General features: G+C 41.3%; 1 protein-coding gene across 1 annotated transcript in view; it reads left to right on the top strand.

Moving 5' to 3' along the window:
* The window catches only part of MCM10 (minichromosome maintenance 10 replication initiation factor), a 43,548-nt gene extending 20,106 nt beyond the window's left edge, over window positions 1-23,442 (top strand). The window contains exons 14-19 of the mRNA XM_021696738.2: window positions 24-165; window positions 797-915; window positions 3,759-3,872; window positions 6,135-6,280; window positions 23,212-23,254; window positions 23,341-23,442. Coding sequence (XP_021552413.1) covers window positions 24-165; window positions 797-915; window positions 3,759-3,872; window positions 6,135-6,280; window positions 23,212-23,254; window positions 23,341-23,424 — 648 coding nt within the window. The 3' untranslated portion in view covers window positions 23,425-23,442. The remainder of the gene's footprint in view (window positions 1-23; window positions 166-796; window positions 916-3,758; window positions 3,873-6,134; window positions 6,281-23,211; window positions 23,255-23,340) is intronic.
* The last annotated feature ends 566 nt before the right edge of the window (window positions 23,443-24,008 follow it).

Raw genomic sequence — 24,008 nt, 5'->3', positions numbered from 1 at the left:
ACTGTTATCTCCTCTTTTTCTAGTTAGCTGCCATAACCAAATTAAGGGCAAAAGGCCAGATTCTTACAAAAACAGACCCAAACAGCATTAAAAAGAAGCAAAAGGACCCCCAGGATGTCCTGGAAGTGAAGGAACGCGTAGAGAACAACACCTTTTCTCCTCAAGGTACTGTGGATTTCAGAGTTAGCAGTGGGAAGTCCGCCGACTGTGAGGAGATGTTCTAAACTATAACCACCATCCCTGATGCCAGAAATCATTGTCTTACTTAAACTGGCCTCTCTGTACAATACCTAAATAGAATCTCTACAACTGGAACTGACCGTTTTCTATAAGCACATTAAATTGAAATGAAATTATGCACAATCTAAAAACTTCAAAGATTACTCATGGATCTTTGTACAGGTACATTAGTATAAAGATTTACTTTGAAAGAAGTAGAATTTCTTTGTTTGCAAATTACCGTTTTTACTTTGAAAACTCTGAAGTTGGCAGTGACATTTTACCATCAATTTATAAAAAGGATTTTTGTTGATGTTACCTATCATCATAGTCCGCTCCTGTCTTAAGGTGGAAGAGATTCTCATCCAGTGGTCAAATCTGCCATCCCCCGTATTGTAGGCCCTACTTCTCCGCTCACTCCTGAGGAGTTTTCCTCTGTTGGTACCTAGTGGGGTAAATGAAATTTGAAGGGCCTGGTGGGCAGAGACGGAAAAAACTGGAGGAAGCTGAGTCCCTGAGGCTCCCTGGCTTCCTGAAATTCCTCTGTGACAGCTGCTGTGTTTCCTTTCTGCTCTAGCTGAAGATGAATTGGAGCCTGCCAGGAAAAGAAGGAGAGAACAACTTGCCTACCTGGAATCTGAGGAATTTCAGAAAATTCTAAAAGCAAAATCAAAGCACACAGGGATACTCAAAGAGGTAAGAGCTCAAAAGGTCAGAAATGATAGAGATGCCCTCCAGACACGAGGTACTTTGTCATGGGACTAAGAATCTATTTCTTCGGCCTCAACCAAGATGTACTTATATGTCTGAGTTGACTTTGAAGAACAGGAATATTTCTGATAGAATTTAGCTTTGCCTCTGTCCTGGAATTGAAGAATATAATTTATCATTATTTTAATGGACCTCAGTGTTACAATAATGTTGCTGCGTAGTTATGGCTTTGAATTGATGTTTAAGTGGTTCATCGCTATAGCTCTCTTTTCTGTCCTGCTATATGGGAAGGGATATTTTTTTTCCATTCAAGTATTTTTTTTTATTTTTTATTGTTATGTTAATCACCATACGTTACATCATTAGTTTTAGATGTAGTGTTCCATGATTCATTGTTTGTGCATAACACCCAGGGCTCCATGCAGAACGTGCCCTCCCTAATACCCATCACCAGGCTAACCCATCCCCCCACCCCCCTCCCCTCTAGAACCCTCAGTTTGTTTTTCAGAGTCCATCATCTCTCATGGATCGTCTCCCCCTCCGATTTCCCCCCCTGCTACCTTCTTCTTTTTTTTTTTTTCTTAACATATATTGCATTATTTGTTTTAGAGGTACAGATCTGAGATTCATCAGTCTTGCACAATTCACAGTGCTTACCAGAGCACATACCCTCCCCAGTGTCCATCACCCAGTCACCCCATCCCTCCCATCCCACCCCCCACTCCACCAACCCTCAGTTTGTTTCCTGAGATTAAGAATTCCTCATATCAGTGAGGTCATATGATACATGTCTTTCTCTGTTTGACTTATTTCACTCAGCATAATACCCTCCAGTTCTATCCACGTCGTTGCAAATGGCAAGATCTCATTCCTTTTGATGGCTGCATAATATTCCATTGTGTGTGTGTGTGTGTGTGTGTGTGTGTGTGTGTGTGTGTGTATACACCACATCTTCTTTATCCATTCATCTGTCGATGGACATCTTGGCTCTTTCCACAGTTTGGCTATTGTGGACATTGCTGCTATGAACATCGGGGTGCATGTACCCCTTCGGATCCCTACATTTGTATCTTTGGGGTAAATACCCAGTAGTGCAGTTACTGGATCGTAGGGTAGCTCTATTTTCAACTTTTTGAGGAACCTCCATACTGTTTTCCAGAGTGGCTGCACCAGCTTGCATTCCCACCAACAGTGTAGGAGGGTTCCCCTTTCTCCGCATCCCCGCCAACATCCATTCAAGTATTTTTATATTGGTATTTCAAATACTGTAAATCAGTAGTTACCAACCCATTGGGGGTAGTTGCTCCCAATGCCGTGTATTTTGGATTGTTCCCTTATTATCCTGAAATAAAATTCTTGGATAATATAAATTACCTAACTACAAATTTCAAGAATATCAATATAATATTCTACGTGTAATGTAAAGAAGAAAAAAGGAAAATGTTTATATTAAAAATATATATTTGATTATGTAAATATGTAGGTACAACTATCCCAGAAGAAATAATGAAGTTGTCAGAGGGTTGGATTAGAAACATAAATGAGGCAAGTAGAAATGAAGGCTCCTTAGGTGTGTTTGATTGGTGACTTAAGTACCATGGGTCTGTTTCTTTGATGGTATGATTTTTTTTTTTTTTTTTTTTTAAAACAATGAATAATCCTGGGGTGCCTGGGTGGCTCAGTTGTTAAGCGGCTGCCTTCGGCTCAGGTCATGGGATCGAGACCCGCATCGGGCTCCCTGCTCCGCAGGAAGCCTGCTTCTCCCTCTCCCACTGCCCCCGTTTGTGTTCTCTCTTTCTCTGTCAAATAAATAAAAATTAAAAAATCTTTAAACCGTGAATAATCCAGGAACGACCGAAGACACCAAACTACAGTTGTCCCTCTATATACACAGGAGTTGCCTGGTTGTACTCTTGGTATATTCAATGTATATTTGAACTGTACACAAATACTGTAGGGTTGTATATAAAGCCAGTTAGGTTTGAGGATTATAATTGGGTTTTTCATCCACATGGGTGCCTTCTAGAACAGTCAGAAGAATCCTTTCATATGAAGGGACTGTTCCATGCATTGTGGGTGCAGCCTACCCGGTCCCTGCGAGTAGCAGGGGTAGCAATCTTTGGGATGACCAAAAAAAGTGCTCCCACCGGTTTTCACAATGTCTCCATGGGGGCAGTGCTCTGAGTGCTCTGCTCTTTTGATAAACTACTGACTAATGAGACAGTTGTATATCCCACCATTCTACCAGACCTGAAACTTGGCCGGGAGAGAAGCTGGGGCCAACCCTAAGAGGCTGTAGAGCTGAGCTCCTGGCTCTGTGGCCACCAGAGGCCCCGGGCCTTGTGCAGCTGCAATAACTCCCCAGCCGTGACCACCTTCTGCTCTCAATCTCTCTCTGCCCTCACACCTACTCCCTGTTCAAGACAACCAGGGATTGCTCCTGCCAAGTGCTTGGTCTGGCAAATAGACTGGGCTGTCATGAGTGGGGTGCCACTGAATGCCTTCCATAGCCTGAGTCTGTATTGGCACAGGAGAAATAATTCCCTTCTGTTGCACACACTTGACGCGATGACGCTGTTAATAATGTTAGTATTTTCAGTTTGTATTTGGTGTTTTAAAATTTAAATCACCAGATGCTTTCATCCTAGTTTTTGGAAAAATAAGAGCTTATGTCTACTTCTGATCATCTTTTGGTTTACAGTTCCTTGAGCTCTTATCAGGTGTCCTCATAACAGCTTGTCTCTTCGGTTGTTTTTATTATTATTAAATCAGTGCCTGAATACGTGTTGGATTTGGTGCAAGGTCTCTTGTATGCCTTGTCATTCCAGGCTGAGGCTGAGCTGCAGGAACGTTATTTTGAGCCACTGGTGAAAAAGGAACAAATGGAAGAAAAGATGAGAAGCATCAGAGAAGTGAAATGTCAAGTAGTGACATGCAAGACGGTGAGTATAGGAGATGCTTCTAACCCTGGGCCCAGTTTGGAGCTGTTGTGACCTTTTGTGACTCAGTGGGACATGGAGATATATGGGATATGGGGCCATGTCTTGTGATTGGAGTCCTGCACAGGTCATTTAAGTAGGCTGGAAAGCAAGCTGCTCACAACAGCCAAGGACCTGGCTGCCTGCCCACTTGGCCTCCGAGCTCTGGTGGCAGAGCGTTGATGGTGAGATTCTCCTCTCATTTGACCACAGCTCCTGGTTCTGCAGGCAACCCTTGTCCATTGGACCCAAGTTATTCTTACCTGTCCTTCTCAAGTTTCTAGCACACCCTCAGTCCGTGGTTCACAGTCCTGGGACATAGGTTGAATGATTTCCTTTGGCGTCACATGTTAGGACCAACTACTATTGTCCCTTTCTACTCAGGGCTTAACCTGCTAAATTGAATCTCAAGGCAAAGTATAAATTACATTATTTTTTATATTTGCAGAATTTTTACACTAAGTCTATTAGAAAATGATAAACCCCCTGTCCATCAACATTGATAAAATAGGACCAAAAAATAGTTCTTGCAGAACCGTATCCTTCCATTACCACTCATTTTATCCTCCCTCGCTAATCCCCCTCATAAGCACGTGTAAGAGGAGGAAGAGGCTTAGCTTACCAAGTACAATTTTCTCTGTCTTTATTCCTTTTCAAACCTTACCACTCCTTTACGTTTAGGGGACGGCCCTAAATCAGCTGTCACCAGAAGGCAGGGGCTTCCTTGAGAAAGTTGAGAATAAGTAAAGGTTTTACCTCAGACAACAGCTTTTACTCTGACAGAACAGCAAACCTAAGGACGTAGCTGGTGTGTTAGTTTCCCATTGCTGTTCAGATAACCACCACCTTGACAGTTTAAAGGACACAACTTTATTATCTTGCATTTCTGTAGGCCGGAAGTCTCCGTGGGTCTCACAGGGCTAAAATGCAGGTCTGGCAGGACTGCGTTCCTTCTGGAGGCTCTAGGGAAGAATCCGTTTCCTTGCCTTTCCTGGCTTCTTGAGCCCACCCGTATTCTTTGGCTTGCAACTCCTTCCTCCATCTTCAGAGCCAGCCATGGCAGGCCAAGTCCTCTTCTCACATCCTCCGGCCTCCTCCCTAAGGAGTCCCACTTCCACTTTTAAGGGCCCTTATGATTCCATTGGGCCTACCCGATAATCCAGGATCATTTCCCAATTTTAAGATCAACTAACAACCCTGGTCCCCCTTTGCCATGTAACCTAATGTGCTCATGGGTTCTAGGGAGTAGGGTGTGTGTGTCTTGGCAGGGGGTGGCTGTTCTGCCTACCACAGCTGGCGTACCATTCTGCTCTGTATTTCTGAGGCTGCCAAAACCAAAAGTTACTTCTCTGGCTTAGACTCTGATTACCGGAAACCACGGTGCTCTGTCCCAGCAGCTATTTCAATGTTCACCCATCATTTCCTTCTTTCTTTCTCTTTCTCTTCTCTTTCTCTTTCTCTTTCTTTCTTTCTTTCTTTTTCTTCCTTCCTTCCTTCCTTCCTTTTTTTTTTTCTTTCTTTCTCCCCTCCCTTCCCCCCCTTTTTTTTTAATGTGTCATACAATTACATTCATGCAAAATTCAAAACCAGGCAAATGAATCTCTGCTGCTAGAAAGCAGGGTGGTAATTACCCTTGCGGTGCACGGGGAGCAGTGCCTGGAAGGGGGCGGGGCGCAGGGAGTGCTTCAGGAGTGCTGGGGAGGTTCTCTTTCTTAGTCTGGATGCTGCTAAGTGTTTACTATTCTATTCAGTCCTTGTGAGGATCGAAATTACAAGTGAATTATTAATGTCTCTGCTTGATTTTGCTGCTTATGAAATAAGAGTAGTAATAAGCTTACTTCCTTTTCTGAGGCTTTTTAAGAGGAAATAAAAGGGCTACTGAATAGGCCCCAAGTGTCAGTGTCCTATCACCAAGCAATGGCAGTAAATTTAGGACAGACCTGATGAAGCTATTGGGAGGTTTCCAGTGTTTCTGTCTTGATGTTACAGAAGGTTGTTGTGTACTTCATGCCTGACCAACAATTGTGGCAAACACAAGAAAAAATCAGTCCGCGGGACTCAAGAAATCAGCGCAGCTAGTAGATAAGGTGGTTGCTCTGCTCTCAGCTACCTGGGTGGTGGTGAGAAAACAAAAGTTCTCATGGAACAGATTGCCCTCTTAGCAGATAGCCAGTTTCTCTTTCAAAGCTCTTGAGAGATGTGTGCCCTCCTGTTGGTTTTATGCAGTGTGCCTACACCCACTTCAAGCCTTTGGAGACCTGCATCAGTGAGCAGCATGACTACCACTGGCATGACGGCCTAAAGAGGTTTTTCAAGTGTCCCTGTGGAAACAGAAGCATCTCCCTGCATAGGCTCCCCAAAAAGCACTGCAGGTAGGAGAATTACCTGACGTTCTTAAACCCTCTTTTCAATTCCCATGTGATGCCGTTCTACTAGAACATTGGACAATTCATTTTGAGGGTCAGGCCTTATTTCCATGCCTCTTAGAGCTTCGGGCCATCCCTAAAAGCTCACAGAGGGAAGGGACCCTGCCCTTTTCACTGCTTTACCCCTAGTACTTAGTATAGTGCCCCCATAGTGGGTCCTCACAAATGTTTGTTGAATGAAAGACAGAAGTCATTTCTCTGAAGGTCCTGAAGTTGCTGGGACAAGAATTAGGGAACCAGAACCAGGGTAGACCTTAGAGCGATGAGCTAACTTCTGTGGCCATTTTTGCCCTGGGAGCATTGGCAGACTCTAGGCCAGGCGGGAAGCTGAGAGTCTGGGTCTGGTCCTGGAGGAGGACACCCACAGAACTGTTGATGGAGATTGGGATTCTCCTACAGTGGTTGATACTCCCTTTAGGATATTTATTTCATTCAGGTTTTCTCGATGTTCTCAGAGCACTAGTTTAAGGACCATCCCACTCAGAAGTAGAATTAGGGGGCGCCTGGGTGGCTCAGTTGTTGGGCGTCTGCCTTCGGCTCGGGTCATGATCCCAGAGTCCTGGGATCGAGTCCCACATCAGGCTCCCTGCTTGGCGGGAAGCCTGCTTCTCCCTCTCCCACTCCCCCTGCTTGTGTTCCTGCTCTCGCTATTCTGTCAAATAAATAAATAAAATCTTTAAAAAAAAAAAAAAAAAAGAAGTAGAATTAGGATCACATTAAATGAATAAACCAATTTTGTGGGAACTAATGTCTTTTATATATGAAATCATCTTTTTTAAGATCATGGAGTATCTTCCCATTTATTCATTCCATCCTCTATGGCTTTTATTAATTTTTAAAATTATCTCCACTGAAATGTTGAGTATTCTTAATTAATTCTTAGATGTGTCATTGTTTTTGTTGATACTTTGAACGGCAACTTACTTTCTAGTATATTTTTTAGTTGCTTATTGTTGGTGTAGAGAAATGTTATTAATTTTTTTATATGGTGATCTTGCCTCTGGCAAGCTTATTAGGCTCTTATGCCAGTAACTTGTTGATTTCTCTATGTAGTTGATCATCCGCAAATAAAGAAAATTTTACCTGTTTTGTTCCCATCCTTACACCCTCTATTTCTTTGTCTTTCCTGATAGGGTTGGCCAGACCTCCAATACTATATTAAATAATAGTGATGATAGTGGGCTTCCATTTCTTGATCTTTATCTTAAAGTGAATGTATCCTTCACAAATTTCTCCTCCAAGTATAACCTTTACCAACTTAAGGAAAGTTCCTTTTTATTTCCAGTTTACTATGATTGTGAGTAGATATCTTTTCTTCATTGTACGATCTTACCATTTAGCTTATCCATGGGTTGTTTTTAAGTTGACTGACTTCTTTATATATTTTGGATATTAACCCCTTGTCTGATAGATGGCTGGCAAACATTTTCTCCTGCTCTGTAGGTTTTCATTTTGTTACTTGTTAATTTTGACGTGCAGAAGCTTTAGAGTTGATGTGGTCCCATTTGTTGATTTTTGCTTTTGTTGCCTGAGCTTTTGGCATCGTGTTCAAAAAGTCAGTGCCAAGACCAGTATCAATCAACTTTTTCCCTACATTTCCTTCTAGGAGTTTTATGGTTTCAGGTCTTACGTTTAAGTGTTTCACCCATTTCAAGTTAATTTTTGTGAGGGATGTGAGATAATGGTCCACTTTCTTTTTCTGCGTGTGTTTCTCCAGTTTTCCCAGCACTGTTTGTTGAAGAGACTGTCCTTTCCCCATTGGGTATTCTTGACTATATATCCTGGGATTTAAATCTAGGCCTTCTATTCTGTTTTACTGGTCGATGTATCTATTTTTGCGCCAGGATCATCCTGCTTTTATTACTATGGCTTTGTAGTATAGTTTGAAACCTGGAAGCATGATGCCTCCAGCTTTATTCTTTTTTCTCAGCATTGCTCTGGCTATTCACAGTCTTCTTTGGGTCCACACAAATTTTAGGGTTGTTCTTTCTTTCTTTCTTTTTCTTTTTTGAAGAATGCCTTTGGTATTTTAATGGAGATTGCATTGAATCTCTGCAGATTGCTTTGGGTAGTTTGGCCATTATAACAATATTAATTTTTTCAGATGCATGAACTGGGGTGTCTTTCCATTCATTTGTATCTTCAATTTCTTTCAGGAAAGTCTTGTAGATTTCCATTCACTTCCTTGGTTAAATTTATTACTAAGCATTTTATTGTTATTGAGTGCATCCTGAGTGTAAAGGAACGTAATTGATTTCTGTTTGTTGATTTTATATCCTGCTGCTCTACTGAAATTGTTGATTACTGCAATGGTTTTTTGACTGACTCTCTGGGATTTTCTATGTATAAGATAATGTCATCAGCAAATAGCAACAATTTTACTTCTTCCTTTCCAATTTGGATGCTTTTTATTTCTTTGTCTTGCCTAATTGCTCTAGCTAAGACTTCCAGTACTATACTGAATAGGAGTGGTGAGAGTGGGCATCCTTGTCTTGCTCCTAATTTTAATGGAAATGCTTTCATTTTATCTCTTTTGAGTATAATGTTAGCTGTGAATTTGTCATATGTGACTTTTATTATGTTGAGGTATGTTCCTTCTATACCCAATCTATTAAGGGTTTTTATCATGAAAAGGTGTTGTATTTTGTGAAGTTCTTTGTCTGTATCTATTGAGATGATCATGTGATTTTTATTTGATGTGATGTCTTAAATTTATTGATTTGTGTATGTTGAACCATCCTCATATCCCACGGGTAAATCCCACTTGGTCATGGTGTATAATCCTTTTAATGTGTTCTTGAATTTGATTCACTAATGTTTTGTTGAGAATTTTTGCATCTATATTCATCAGAGATATTGTCTACCTTTTTATTTTTTTGTGGTATCCTTCTCTGGTTTTGGCATCAAAGTGATGCTGGTTTATTCATTATTGGTCTGTTCAAATTTTTGGTTTCTTTTTGATTCAGTCTTAGGTTGTAGGTTTCTAGAAATGTATCCATTTCTTGTAGGTTATGAAATTTGTTGGCATATAATCTTTCACAGTCATCTCTTATGATTCTGTGTATTTCTGTAGTATCATTTGTCTCCTCTTTGATTTCTAATTTTGTGTCTTCTTTTTTTTCTTAGTCTAAAGGTTTGTCAATTTTTTTTTTATCTTTTCAAAGAATCAGCTCTTAGTCTTGATCTTTTCTGTTGTTTTTCTGGTCTCTATTTTTTTCTGATCTTTATTATTTCCTCCTTTCTGCTAAATTTGGGCTTAGTTCTTTTTTTTCTAGTTCCTTGAGGTATAAAATTAGATTGAAATGTGTCCAATTTATTAACATATATTCCATCCCTTCACTTTGAGCCTGTGTGTGTTGTTAGAGCTGAGACGTGACCCCTGTAGGCAGCATATGGTTGAGTCTTTTTCTGTCCATCCAGCCACTCTGTGCCTTTTGACTGATGGATTCAATCCATTTAAATTTAGGGTGATTATTGATGGGTAAGGATTTACTACTGCCATTTTATCTTTTGTCTTCTGGTTGTTTGGTCTCCACATTGTTTGTTTTTCCTTGTTTCTGCCTACTTTTTAAGTTGGTGGTTTTCCATGGTGATTTGCTCAGTCTCCCCACCTTTTTTTTTTTTTTTTAATTTTATTATGTTATGTTAGTCACCATACAATACATCATTAGTTTTTGATGTAGTGATCCACGATCCATTGTTTTCATATAACACCCAGTGCTCCATGCAGTACGTGCCCTCCTTAATACCCATCACCGGGCTAACCAATCCACCCTCCCCCCTCCCCTCTAAAACCCTGTTTGTTTCTCAGAGTCCATAGTCTCTCATGGTTCATCTCTCCCTCTGATTCCCCCCTTCATTTTTCCCTTCCTTCTCCTAAAGTCCTCCATGTTATTCCTTATGTTCCACAAATAAGTGAAACCCTATGATAATTGACTTTCTCTGCTTGACTTATTTCACTTAGCATAATCTCCTCCAGTCCCATCCATGTTGATGTAAAAGTTGGGTATTCATCCTTTCTGATGGCTGAGTAATATTCCATTGTATATATGGACCACATCCTCTTTATCCATTCATCTGTTGAAGGGCATCTCGGCTTTTTCCAGAGCTTGGCTATTGTGGACATGGCTGTTATGAACATTGGGGTGCATATGGCCCTTCTTTTCACTACATCTGTGTCTAGGGGTAAATACCCAGCAGTGCAATTGCTGGGTCATAGGGTAGCTCTATTTTTAATCTTTTGAGGCACCTCCACACGGTTTTCCAAAGTGGCTGTACCAACTTGCATTCCCACCAACAGTGTAAGAGGGTTCCCCTTTCTCCACAACCTCTCCAACATTTGTTGTTTCTTTCCCTGTCCATTTTTGCCATTCTAACTGGTGTAAGGTGGTATCTCAGTGTGGTTTTGATTTGGATTTCCCTGATGGCTAATGATGATGAACATTTTTTCATGTGTCTGTTAGCCATTTGTATGTCTTCTTCAGAGAAGTGTCTGTTCATCTCTTCTGCCCACTTTTTGACTTGATTATTTGTTTTTTGGGTGTTGAGTTTGAGAAGTTCTTTATAGATTTTGGATACCAGCCCATTATCTGTAGTGTCATTTGCAAATATCTTCTCCCATTCTGTGGGTTGCCTCTTTGTTTTGTTGACTGTTTCCTTTGCTGTGCAGAAGCTTTTTATCTTGATGAAGTCCCAAAAGTTCATTTTTGCTTTTGTTTCACTAGCTTTTGGAGATGTATCTTGAAAGAAGTTGCTGTGGCTGATGTCAAAGAGGTTACTGCCTTTGTTCTCCTCTAGGATTTTGATGGATTCCTGTCTCACATTGAGGTCTTTCATCCACTTTGAGTTTATCTTTGTGAATGGTGTTAGAGAATGGTCGAGTTTCATTCTTCTGCATGTGGCTGTCCAATTTTCCCAGCACCATTTATTGAAGAGACTGTCTTTTTTCTATTGCATGTTTTTTCCTGCTTTGTCAAAGATTATTTGACCATAGAGTTGAGGGTCCATATCTGGGTTCTCTATTCTGTTCCATTGGTCTGTATGTCTGTTTTTGTGCCAGTACCATGCTGTCTTGGTGATCACTGCTTTGTAATATAGCTTGAAATTGGGCAACATGATGCCCCCAGCTTTGTTTTTCTTTTTCAACATCTCCTTGGCGATTCGGGGTCTTTTCTGAGTCCATACAAATTTTAGGATTGTTTGTTCCAGCACTTTGAAAAATGTCATTGGAATTTTGATCGGGATGGCATTGAAGGTATAGATTGCTCTGGGTAGCATAGACATTTTAACAATGTTTATTCTTCCGATCCATGAGCATGGAATATTTTTCCATCTTTTTGTGTCGTCTTCAATTTCTTTCATGAGTGTTTTGTAGTTCCTAGAGTATAGATCCTATACTTCTTTGGTTAGGTTTATTCCAAGGTATCTTATGGTTTTTGGTGCTATTGTAAATGGAATCGTTTCTTTAATTTCTCTTTCAACAGTTGCGTTGTTAGTGTATAAGAAAGCAACTGATTTCTGTGCATTGATTTTGTATCCTGCCACATTACTGAATTGCTGGATGAGTTCTAGTAATTTGGGGGTGGAGTCTTTTGGGTTTTCCACATAAAGTATCGTGTCGTCTGCGAAAAGAGAGAGTTTGACTTCTTCTTTGCCAATTTGAATACCTTTTATTTCTTTTTGTTGTCTGATTGCTGTTGCTAGGACTTCTAGTACACTGTTGAACAACAGTGGTGCCCAACAAGTGGGCACCCTTGACGTGTTCCTGATCTTAAGGGAAAGGCTCTCAGCTTTTCCCCATTGAGGATGATATTCGCTGTGGGTTTTTCATAGATGGATTTTATGAGCGTGAGGAATGTTCCCTCTATCCCTATACTCTGGAGAGTTTTAATCAGGAAAGGATGTTGTATTTTGTCAAATGCTTTTTCTGCATCAATTGAGAGGACCATATGGTTCTTCTCCCTCCTCTTATTAATGTGTTCTATCACATTGATTGATTTGCGAATGTTGAACCACCCTTGCATCCCGGGGATAAATCCCACTTGGTCGTGGTGGATGATCCTTTTAATGTATTGTTGGATCCTATTAGCTAGGATTTTATTGAGGATTTTGGAATCCATATTCATCAGGGATATCGGTCTGAAATTCTCCTTTTTGATGGGGTCTTTGCCTGGTTTGGGGATTAAGGTAATGCTGGCCTCATAGAACGAGTTTAGAAGTTTTCCTTCTGTTTCTATTTTTTGAAACAGCTTCAGTAGAATAGGTATTATTTCTTCTTTGAATGTTTGGTAGAATTCCCCAGGGAACCCATCAGGCCCTGGACTCTTGTTTTTTGGGAGGTTTTTGATCACTGCTTCAATCTCGTTACCGGTTATTGGCCTATTCAGGTTGTCAGTTTCTTCCTGTTTCAGTCTTGGCAGCTTATAGGTTTCCAGGAAGGCCTCCATTTCATCCAGATTGCTCAGTTTATTGGCATATAGTTGTTGATAATAATTTCTAATAATTGTTTCTATTTCCTTGGTGTTGGTCGTGATCTCTCCCCTTTCATTCATAATTTTATTAATTTGGGTCCTTTCTCTCTTCTTTTGGATAAGTCTGGCCAGTGGTTTATCGATCTTATTAATTCTTTCAAAGAACCAACTTCTAGTTTCATTATTCTGATCTACTGTGTTTCTGGTTTCTAATTCATTGATTTCTGCTCTAATTTTAATTATTTCTCTTCTAATGCATGGCTTAGGCATCGTTTGTTGCTTTTTCTCTAGTTCTTTAAGGTGTAGAGTTAGTTGGTGAATTCGGGATTTTTCTATTTTTTTGAGTGAGGCTTGGATGGCTATGTATTCCCCCTTAGGACCGCCTTTGCAGTATCCCATAGGTTTTGGACCGATGTGTTTTCGTTCTCATTGATTTCCATGAATTGTTTAAGTTCTTCTTTGATTTCTTGGTTGACCCAAACTTTCTTGAGCAGAGTGGTCTTTAGCTTCCAAGTGTTTGAATTTCTGCCAAATTTTTTCTTGTGATTGAGTTCCAGTTTTAGAGCATTGCGGTCTGAGAATATGCAGGGAATAATCTCAATCTTTTGGTATCGGTTGAGACCTGATTTGTGACCCAGTATATGGTCTATTCTGGAGAAAGTTCCATGTGCACTTGAGAAGAATGAGTATTCTGTTGTTTTAGGGTGGAATGTTCTGTAAATATCTATGAGGTCCATCTGGTCCAATGTATCATTCAAAGCTCTTGTTTCCTTGTTGATTTTCTGCTTAGATGATCTGTCCATTGCTGAGAGTGGAGAATTGAGGTCTCCTACAATTAACGTATTATTATCAATATGACTCTTTATTTTGGTTAACAGTTGGCTTATGTAGATGGCTGCTCCCATGTTGGGGGCATAGATATTTACAATTGTTAGATCTTCTTGTTGGATAGACCCTTTAAGAATGACATAGTGTCCTTCTGTGTCTCTTATTACAGACTTTAGTTTAAAATCTAATTTGTCTGATATAAGAATTGCTACCCCAGCTTTCTTTTGAGGTCCGCTGACATGGAAGATAGATCTCCATCCCTTCACTTTCAGTCTGGATGTATCTTTAGGTTCAAAATGAGTCTCTTGTAGACAGCATATGGATGGGTCCTGTCTTTTTATCCAATCTGCAACCCTGTGCCGTTTTATGGGAGCATTTAGGCCATTCACATTGAGAGTGATTATTGAAAGATATGAATTAATTGTCATCATGTTGCCTGTGAAGACGTTGTTTTTATAGATTGTCCCTGTAAATTTCTGTTGTAGATCACTCTTGGGGTCTTTCTCCTTTTATAGAACCCCCCTTAATATTTCTTGCAGGGCCGGCGTAGTGGTCACATATTCTTTCAACTTCTGCCGGTCGTGGAAGCTCTGCATCTCTCCATCCATTCTAAATGAAAGCCTTGCCGGATAAAGTATTCTTGGCTGCGTGTTCTTCTCATTTAGTACCCTGAATATGTCTTGCCAGGCCTTTCTGGCTTGCCAGGTCTCTGTGGATAGGTCTGACGTTATTCTGATGTTCCTCCCTCTGTACGTAAGGAATCTCTTCCCCCTAACTGCCCTTAAGATGGTTTCCTTGGTTCTAAGATTTGCAAGTTTTACTATTACATGCTGGGGTGTTGGCCTGTTTTCCTTGATCTTAGGAGGGGTCCTCTCTGCCTCTAGGACTCGAATGTTTGTTTCATTCCTCAGATTAGGGAAGTTCTCAGCTACGATTTGCTCAAATACATCTTCTAGCCCTCTCTCTCTCTCCACTCCCTCCGGGATTCCAATGATTCTGACATTGGAACGCCTCATGGTGTCACTTATTTCTCTGATTCTATTTTCATGGATTCGGAGTTGTTTTTCCCTGGCCTCCTCTTTTCCCTTTTTATCTATTATACTGTCTTCCAGATCGCTTATTCTCTCTTCTGTCTCAGTTACCCTAGCTGTTAGATTATCTAGATTGGATTGGATCTCATTGATAGCATTTTTAAGTTCTGCCAATTCCCCTTTTATTTCTGCCCTTAGAGACTCTATGTTGCCATTAATTGATTTCTCCATTCTAGCCATTGTCTTCACAAATGCTAGCCTGAATTCCATCTCCGACATCTTGGTTATATCTGCATCCATTTGTAAATCTGCAGCATAAGTCATAATCTCTGAGTCTTTTCTGTTTTGGGGGCTCCTCCTCCTAGTCATTCTGTTGATGGGTGTTTGAGGGAATGTAGAGAGTCCAAATTATTGACCAGAACCCAAGCAAGATGCACCTGTTTTCTAGGCACCTTAGGGTTGTTGGCCTCTTGTTTTCGCAGCCTGTCTTCTGTGGGAGGAGCCTGCTGCACTGTTACTCAGGCAACCCTGTTTGGGCGGAGTTGCCTTGCGCCCCTGTGGCGGGGCATGGGCTCAGTGGGAATCAGTTTTTGGGGCTTTGGTTCTCTGGCGCCTTTTCCTGGGGGCTTTCCGCATCTCTTCCACGAGTCAGAGCAGAAGAGACCGTTTCCAACCCTCTGCCTCAGAGCAGAGAGAACTCAGTCTGTTCTTCAGTGAGCTCTCCAGGCCACACCGTCTCCGTTTCTGTCCCTGCTGCTATAAACTGCAGCGTTCTGGGTTGTGCGCCCCTCCGCAGCACTCCCAGTCCTGCCTCCAGGTCCGGGCACGTCTCTGCCCTTTGTGCTTCTAAAACCGCCAGCCGCTCCCAATTCCTGCGCGCGTGACTCCACCGCTTGGGGTCCCGTCCTGGGGACTGCAGTTCGCGTGTGTGCGACTCCGCTGCTCGGGGTTTTGCACCCCGGAGGTTGCAGCTCACCGGCGGGACCCCCATGCACCAGGTTTCCGTCTCGGAGGCTGCAGTCGCGTGTGCGCGACCCTCACTCCGGGTTTCTGTCCCGGCGGCTGAGGTTCGCGTGCGTGCGACCCGCCGGTCTCGTCCTCCACCCCGGGGGCTGCCCTAAAGTCCTTTCCCGAGCTACCGATCTGCGAGTCTGTGCCAAGTCTGTGCGCGTCCGCAGCACGCGAGGCTGTCACTCACCGGTGGTGTAGGATCCCCACGTCCAGGCACCCTCCCGCTGCCGTTCCTCCGATATCTGCCCGCAGAATCACGGCTCTCCGCTTCCTACCTCAAAACCAACCGCCTGCAATATTCTGTTTGTAGAGATCCAGATCTTCTTACATCTCAGGCTGGTTTCGTGGGTGCTCAGAGTGCTCTGGTAGATATCCAGCTCAATTCCGGGGACCAGTTGAAATAGGGTCCCGTACTCCTCCGCCATCTTTCCCCCCTCCCAGTCTCCCCACCTTTTATGTTTAGTGTCTCTGCTCTAGATCTTTGACTTGTGGTGACCATGAGGTTTGCAAAAAACATCTCTTTGGTAAAATAATCCTTTCTCTGCTATCAGCAATTTATCTTCACCTATAAAGGGTCCATCTTTTTTCTCTTCCCTTTTTATATTTTAGGTCACAAATTATTTTCTTTGTGCTGCGATGTCATCACCAAGTAGTAACCATAGTTCTAATGCTCTTTTCCTTGAACTTTTATACTATTTTTTTTATCTTATTTTTTTAAAGAGTTTATTTATTTGACAGAGAGAGCACAAGCAGGGGGAGTGGCAGGCAGAGGGAGAGGGAGAAGCAGGGTCCCTGCAGAGCAGCGGGGAGCACGATGCAGGGCTCCATCCCAGGACCCCGGGATCATGACCTGACCTGAAGGCAATCGCTTAACCAACTGAGCCACCCAGGCGCCCAAACCTTTATACTATAATTAAGAGTTTAATATACTATTCTAGAAAAGAGTTAACAATTTTCTAATTCTGACTGTTTATCACCTTAATTGGAGTTTTGTGTATTTCTGTCTTTTTGTTTCAGCTCTAAGAGCTTTCAGCATTTTTTTTTTTTTTTTTTTAAGATTTTATTTATTTGACAGAGACATAGCGAGAGCAGGAACACAAGCATGGGGAGTGGGAGAGGGAGAAGTAGGCTTCCCACCGAGCAGGGAGTCTGATGCGGGGCTCCATCCCAGGGCCCTGGGATCATGACCTGAGCCGAAGGCAGATGCTAACGACTGAGCCACCCAGGCACTCCATCATTTCTTATTATAAGCAGATCTATGGTAAACGCCTCAGCTTTTGTTTGTCTGGGAAAGTCTTTATTTCCCCTTCCCATCTAAAGGATAACTTTGCAGAATATTGGCTGGCAGCTTTTAATCTTCAAATATTTTTCATATGCCTTTCTACTCTCTCCTGGCCTATAGAGTTTCTGCTGAGAAATCTGATTGCCTGATCCTTTGTAGGTTGCTATCCGCCCCCCACCCCGGTTGCCTTTCACATTTTTTCTTTTTCATTGACTTTTGACAGCTTTGATATAATTGTGTCTTGGAGAGGTCTTCTTGCATCGAGATAAGAAGGTATTCTACTAGCTTCATAGACTTGTGTATCCAGTTCCTTCCCCAGGTTTGGGAAGTTCTCAGCTATTACATTTTTTTTTTAATTTAATTTTATTATGTTATGTTAATCACCATACATTACATCATTAGTTTTTGATGTAGTGTTCCATGATTCATTGTTTGCGTATAACACCCAGTGCTCCATGCAGAATGTGCCCCCTTTAATACTCATCACCAGGCTAACCCATCCCCCCACCCCCTCCCCTCTAGAACCCTCAGTTTGTTTCTCAGAGTCCATAGTCTCTCATGGTTCGTCTCCCCGTCCGATTTTCCCCCTTTCATTTTTCCCTTCCTACTATCTTCTTCTTTTTTTATTTTATTTTATTTTTTAACATATAATGTATTATTTGTTTCAGAGGTACAGGTCTGTGATTCATCAGTCTTACACAATTCACAGCGCTATTACTTCTTTAAATAAACGCTCTGTTCTTGTCCTCTTGTCTTCCCCTTCTGGAATACCCATCTTTCTTACACTGGCTTTTCCAATGGAATCTGTTTCTATGTGGAATCTCAGAGGACTTCTTTTCTTTTTTAAAATCTTCATTCTCTCACTTCTTCCACTTGAATCATTTTTAGATTCCTGTCTTCCATCTTGATTTGCTGTATTTCCAGTGCATTCTGTCATCTCATTTAGTGAGTTCCTCTGCTCCAGAATTTGTTTTGCTTTTTTTAAAATTTCTTCTGTGGGGATGCCTGGTGGCTCAGTCGTTAAGCGTCTGCCTTCAGTTCAGGTCATGATCCCAGGGCCCTGGGATCGAGTCCTGTATCGGGCTCCTTGCTCAGTGGGGAGCCTGCTTCTCCCTCTGCCTGCCACTCCCCCTGCTTGTGCTTTCTCTGTCTCTCTGACAAATAAAATCTTAAAAAAAAAAAAAAATTTCTTCTGTGAAGTTCTTCTGTTTATTAATCCTGAGGCCATTGCGTTGCCTTTCTAAGTTTTCTTGTAGCTCGCTGAATTTCTTCATAAAAGCTGTTTTAAAATCTTTATCAGTTAGATCGCAATATTCTTTGGGCTCCTTTGCTGGAAAATTGTCAGGTTGTTTTTGTTTTTATTTTTAATGCTGTATTACCGTGATTTTTCATGGTGTGTGATAAAAGTGTCTCTGCCATCGCATTTGAAGTAATGAAAACCTTTCTTAACTTAGGCAAGGTTTTGTTCACTTTGATTCTGATAGTTCAACCTTTAATTAATTAGGAGCCTTTCTTTTGTTTTCCAGAAGGTGGCACTATAGCACATGTTTTTGATTTCTCTGGGCAGAGTGCACTTTAAAAAGGGGGCGGTGGTGGCCAACTCAGGGGAGGTGTGTACTTAGCATTTGTGGCTTTGGGTGAGCCTGGAAGTCCGTGGGCCGAATCCCTGGGCAGGTAGGAGGAGGCACTTTCCTGCGGTCCCTCCAGCTGTAGAAGCTGCAGAATGGGTGGCCGACCCTCACTCGACACCTTCACCCTCCACCTCCTGCCAGAAGGGTGTTGCTGACCTGCTGTTTCCATGACCGCTCCCCTCCTTCGTTGCCCTCCCTGCTCTCCCATCCACCCTTGGTGACTTGGATGCTGTGCACAGGTGCTTTTGTTTGTTTATTTGTTTTTTGGTTATAGATGTCCAATTACTTATAAATCAAAAGAGAGAGGAAAAAGGAACGGCTCACCTTGTGATGGTGACATCACTCTCAGAAGTTTCCTTTCATTCTTTGAGTAGACCCTACTTGTGTTTTTTTTTTTTTTTTTTTAAATCTGAAATCCCCTTTATCCATTCCACTCATCTCCCCACCAACTTCCCCTCTGGCAACCACCAGTTCTCTGTATTTAAGAGTCTGGTAAATGTCTCTTTTTTTCTTTCTCCATTTGTTTTGTTTCTTAAATTCTGCATATGGTATTTGCCTTTCTCCGACTGACTTATTTCACTTATCATTATACCCTCTAGATCCATCCATGTTGTTGCAAATGGCAGTCTTACTCCTTTTTTATGGCTGAGTAATATTCCAGTGTGTGTGTGTGTGTGTGTGTGTGTGTGTGTGTGTGTCGTGCACGCACGCTTCCATAATTTTGTTATTGTAAATAAATGGTGCAGTAAACAGGGGTGCATATATCTTTTCAAATTAGTGATTTCATTTTCTTTGGGTAAATACTCAGTAGTGGGATTACTACATTTTAGGATAGTTCTATTTTTTGTTTTTTTGAGGAACCTCCATACTATTTTCCACAGTGGCTGCACCAATTTGCATTCCCACCAACTGCACGAGGGTTCTTCTTTCTCCACATCCTTGCCAACACTTGTTATTTCTAGTCTTTTTGATTTTAGCCATTCTGGGAGGTGTGAGGTGATATCTCATTGTGGTTTTGACTTATATTACCCTGATGATCAGTGATGTAGAGCATCTTTTCATGTATCTGTTGGCCATCTGTGTATCATTGGAAAAGTGTCTATTCATGTCTTTTTTAATTGGATTATTAGTGGTTTTGATGTTGTGTCCAGGATTTATTTTAGTATACAGTTACATTGAATTAGCTAATATTTTATATAGGATTTTTTTTTAAGATTTTTATTTATTTTTTGACAGAGAGACAGCGAGAGAGGGAACACAAGCAGGGGGAGTGGGAGAGGGAGAAGCAGGCTTCCCGTGGAGCAAGGAGCCCAGTGCAGGGCTCAATCCCAGGACCCTGGGATTGTGACCTGAGCCAAAGGCGGACACCCAATGACTGAGCCACCCAGGCGCACCTTTATATAGGATTTTTGTATCTATAGTTGACCCTTCAACTGCACAGCTCCACTTCTATGCAAATTTTTTTCGATAAACACAGTACAGTACCTAAATGTATTTTCTCTTTCTCATGATTTTCTTAATAATATTTTCTTTTCTCTAGTTTACTTTATTGTAGGAATACAATATGTAATACATATACAAAATATGTGTTAATTGACTGTTATCAATAAGGCTTTGGTCAGCAGTAGGCTATTAGTAGTTAAGTTATGGGGGAGTCAAAAATTAAATGCGGATTTTCAAGTGCAGAGGGGGCGACACCCCTACCCCCATCTTGTTCAAGGGTCCACTGTATATTCATAAGTGAATTAGACCTGTTTGTTTGTTTGTTTGTTTTTTAGCCTTACCTGGTTTTAGAACAAAGATTATATGAGCCTCATAAAATGAACTGAGCAGCTTCTGGAAATAATTTATGTTAAATAGCAATTAATTATTTCTTAAGCTTCTAATAAATCTGAACTGTAAAATTATTTAGGCCCAGGTTTTAAGGCCCGAAGTGGCTTGATAACCATTTCAATTTCATGGTCTCTTCTGCCAATTTCAGCTTTTTTTTTTTCTTTTAATTCACTTCATTTAAGTTTTTAAGTATATTGACATATGGTTGTTCCTAATAAACTTTTGTTTTTAGTCTGTTACTTGCTATTTTTTATTAGTAGACATTTACTGTATTTTGTGCTGTTATTTTTCTTCTCTTTTCAGAAAACCATCTTTTAGCTTTCTTAATATTTATTGATTTTCTTTCTGTTTTACTGATTTCTGTCCTTATCTTTCTGCCCTTCTGGTTTCTTTGGGTTTGCTGTGTATCCTTTTGCCAATGTCAGTTAATTGCTTACACTCAGCTTACTCGTTTTTAAATTTTCCTGTTCCCACATCAATGTGTTTAAGCTACATGTTTCCCTCTAAGCAGTCTTGCTTTAGTGTCTCCCACAACATTTGGCCTGTAGCTAAAAGTATTTCTTGGGGGCGCCTGGGTGGCTCAGTCGTTAAGCATCTGCCTTCGGCTCAGGTCATGATCCCAGGGTCCTGGGATCGAGCCCCGCATCGGGCTCTCTGCTCAGCCGGGAGCCTGCTCCTCCCTCTCCCACTCCCCCTGCTTGCGTTCCCTCTCTAGCTGTCTCTCTCTCTGTGTCAAATAAATAAAGAAAATCTTTAAAAAAAAAAAAAAAGTATTTCTTGGGGTGCCTGGCTGGCTCAGTCGGAGGGGCATGCAACCTCGGGGTTGTGAATTCGGGCCCCACATTGGGTATAGAGATTACTTAAATAAATAAATCTTTTTTAAAAGAAGGATTTGATTTCCTAATGCCTTTGATGACTTCCTGTTTGACCCAAGGGTTAGTAATGTTTGATTTTCAAATATATGGGATTGATTTTTACCCTTTTTTTTTTTTTTTAAATTTCTGACTTTATTGACTTAAAGGACAAAATTTGTATGATGATAAGTCTTCGGAATTTGAGGCACTTTCAAGATCTCCTTCAGTCTTCCCAAGAATGTCTCACCAGGATAGTCTCTCCACCTGTTTGCTTACTTTTTGTTTTTTGGGTTTTGTTTACTTCCTGGAACCCATACTTCACTCCAAGTTTCTCCAGCGTTGATTGGGGTTGGGGAGGGGACGCGGACTCCATGCTAGTTCATTACCTAGTCGGGAGCTGGTTTGTGAAATTCTATGATCTGGATTATAATTTTTTAAAGTATCTATCTGTATATTGATACTTGACTTCTCCAAAATATTTTAACAGCAAGAGCATATGTAAAACATTTGAGTATCAGAAAAATTCCATTAATAAGCAATAAGTACAACTCACAAATGAAAGAGCAAGATGCTTTTTCATCCTCCAGGTGCTGTTACTTTTGTTAACAACTGCTTTTCTAGACTTTTTCTTGTCAATTTTTTTTTTTTAATATTTTATTTATTTATTTGACAGAGAGAGACACAGCGAGAGCAGGAACACAAGCAGGGGAAGTGGGAGAGGGAGAAGCAGGCCTCCCGCTGAGCAAGGAGCCCGATATGGGGCTCGATCCCAGGACACCGGGATCATGACCCAAGCTGAAGGCAGATGCCTAATGACTGAGCCACCCAGGCACCCCTTTTTCTTGTCAATTCTTGATCTAGAGCAGAACGGGGCAAACTTTTTCTGTCAAAGCCCAGATAGTAAATATATTATGCTTCATGAACCAGGTGGTCTGTTTCATAACTACTCTGCTTTGGTGTTATAGCTCAAAAGCAGCCATAGGTAATACAGAAACAAGTGGACGGCTGTGTTTAAATGAAACTTTATTTACAAAAGCAGGTGGCAGGCTGGATTTGGCTCATGGGTAATAATTTGTTGACCCCTGACTAGAAGTTTTGTTATATATAATTTCATCATTGATCTACTAGTAGTCTAGAAAATTTCTCTCAAGAGATACTCAGTCTCTAGACAGGGAAGGTGGTGAAGAGGCTTAGGGCCAAGGCCACTGGTATGCTGATTCTCAGGGCAGGAGTAGTCTAGACTTTGAGGAAGAAGGATGAGGCAGGTAGGGCAATCCCCTGTGCCCTAGAGCCTCTCAAATCCAAGAGTGCCGGCAGCCATATTTCCATGAGTTGATTGTGTTTCTTTTGTTTTGGCAGAGTGAACTTTGTGGAAAATAAGCTTTCTCTGTAGTAGTCACATCTCTGCTCAGGGTTGGACTCACATACCATGTTAAAAAATGAGAATAAGAGTCTCTATGCCCTTTGAACAATAAGAGAGTAAACATCTTTGGGTTTGAAGAGGGAAGGATTGGGCAGACCAGGAGGAAGACTAATCCTATCTCATCACAAGCTTTTAGTTCCAGAAAAGGGAAAAGGAGAAAGCCATCGACTGCATGGCATCAGAGGGTTAGCTTCCTCTTCTGAGTCTCTTCTCAATGCCTAGCAGTAGAAACCAAGCTTGTGTTCATCACCTGCCGTTGGCATACCCTGTTATACTATCATTGGGTATTTCATCTCTGAAGTATCTAGCTTTTTACAAATTTGAAGACCATTTCTCAAATCACTGGAGTGTGTATTTTCAGTAGCATTAGAGCATAGCCTGTAATATGAGTGTTACCTTGATCATCTTCTGTTTGAATGGCGGATACTCTTCCTGCGAGTGCAGTGAACCCAGTTGACTTACTGTGTGTCACCCATACCTCACCACTGAGTAAAGCCCCTCTTTTCTGTTTCAGTAACTGTGGCCTCTTCAAATGGGAACGAGATGGAATGCTAAAGGTAGGTCATTTGCAAAGTGACCAATTTTAGTGATCCATGCAAATAATGTTGACCCATCTCTCACTAAACTATTTTCATTTTTCTAGGAAAAAACAGGCCCAAAGATAGGAGGAGAAACCCTGTTACCACGAGGAGAAGAACATGCCAAATTTCTGAATAGCCTTAAATAGCCCTGACTTCAAACAGGTACCCACGACCTACATTGCTTCTTATGGCTCTGGAAAAGCAAAGGTGTTGCTCTGTTTGCTCATGTTCCTGATTGATACAGTCCAAACAGACACTTATTAAGCCTGCAGATTTTACCTACTTATTTTCTGTTGTGTTGGTTTGATACCAAATTTAACACTGACCTTTAAGTGGTAAATCAAAATACCATCGTCCTCCGTGTTCTTGCTACTGATGGCTGCATTCATGCGGATTTTTTGCTCAGAAACGGGAAGGTAAATTGAGAGCTGTGTTTCTGTATGTTTTGGGTAATAGAGTGTGCAGTGTTGCTTCTTGATCAGAGTAAAGTTCTGGTATTTATATGGGCACACAGAGGCAAAAGAATTAATTTAGCTCACCCTGGCTAGATTGCATAACTTCTGGGCTTCAGTTTTCTTACCTAGAAAATGAGGAGGCTAGGAGTAAATGATGTTGAAGTGTATCTTTCAGCACTCAAATTCTACAAATAATACAACTTCTCCCATATAAATAATTAGGCTCATCAGCCTTGACACAATCTTGATATATTGATATCAAAGCCAGTTTCCTT

This window comes from Neomonachus schauinslandi, chromosome 5, assembly GCF_002201575.2.
Source record: "Neomonachus schauinslandi chromosome 5, ASM220157v2, whole genome shotgun sequence".
In the NCBI taxonomy this organism is placed as follows: domain Eukaryota; kingdom Metazoa; phylum Chordata; class Mammalia; order Carnivora; family Phocidae; genus Neomonachus; species Neomonachus schauinslandi.
This window is presented reverse-complemented; position numbering and strand designations above follow the sequence as displayed.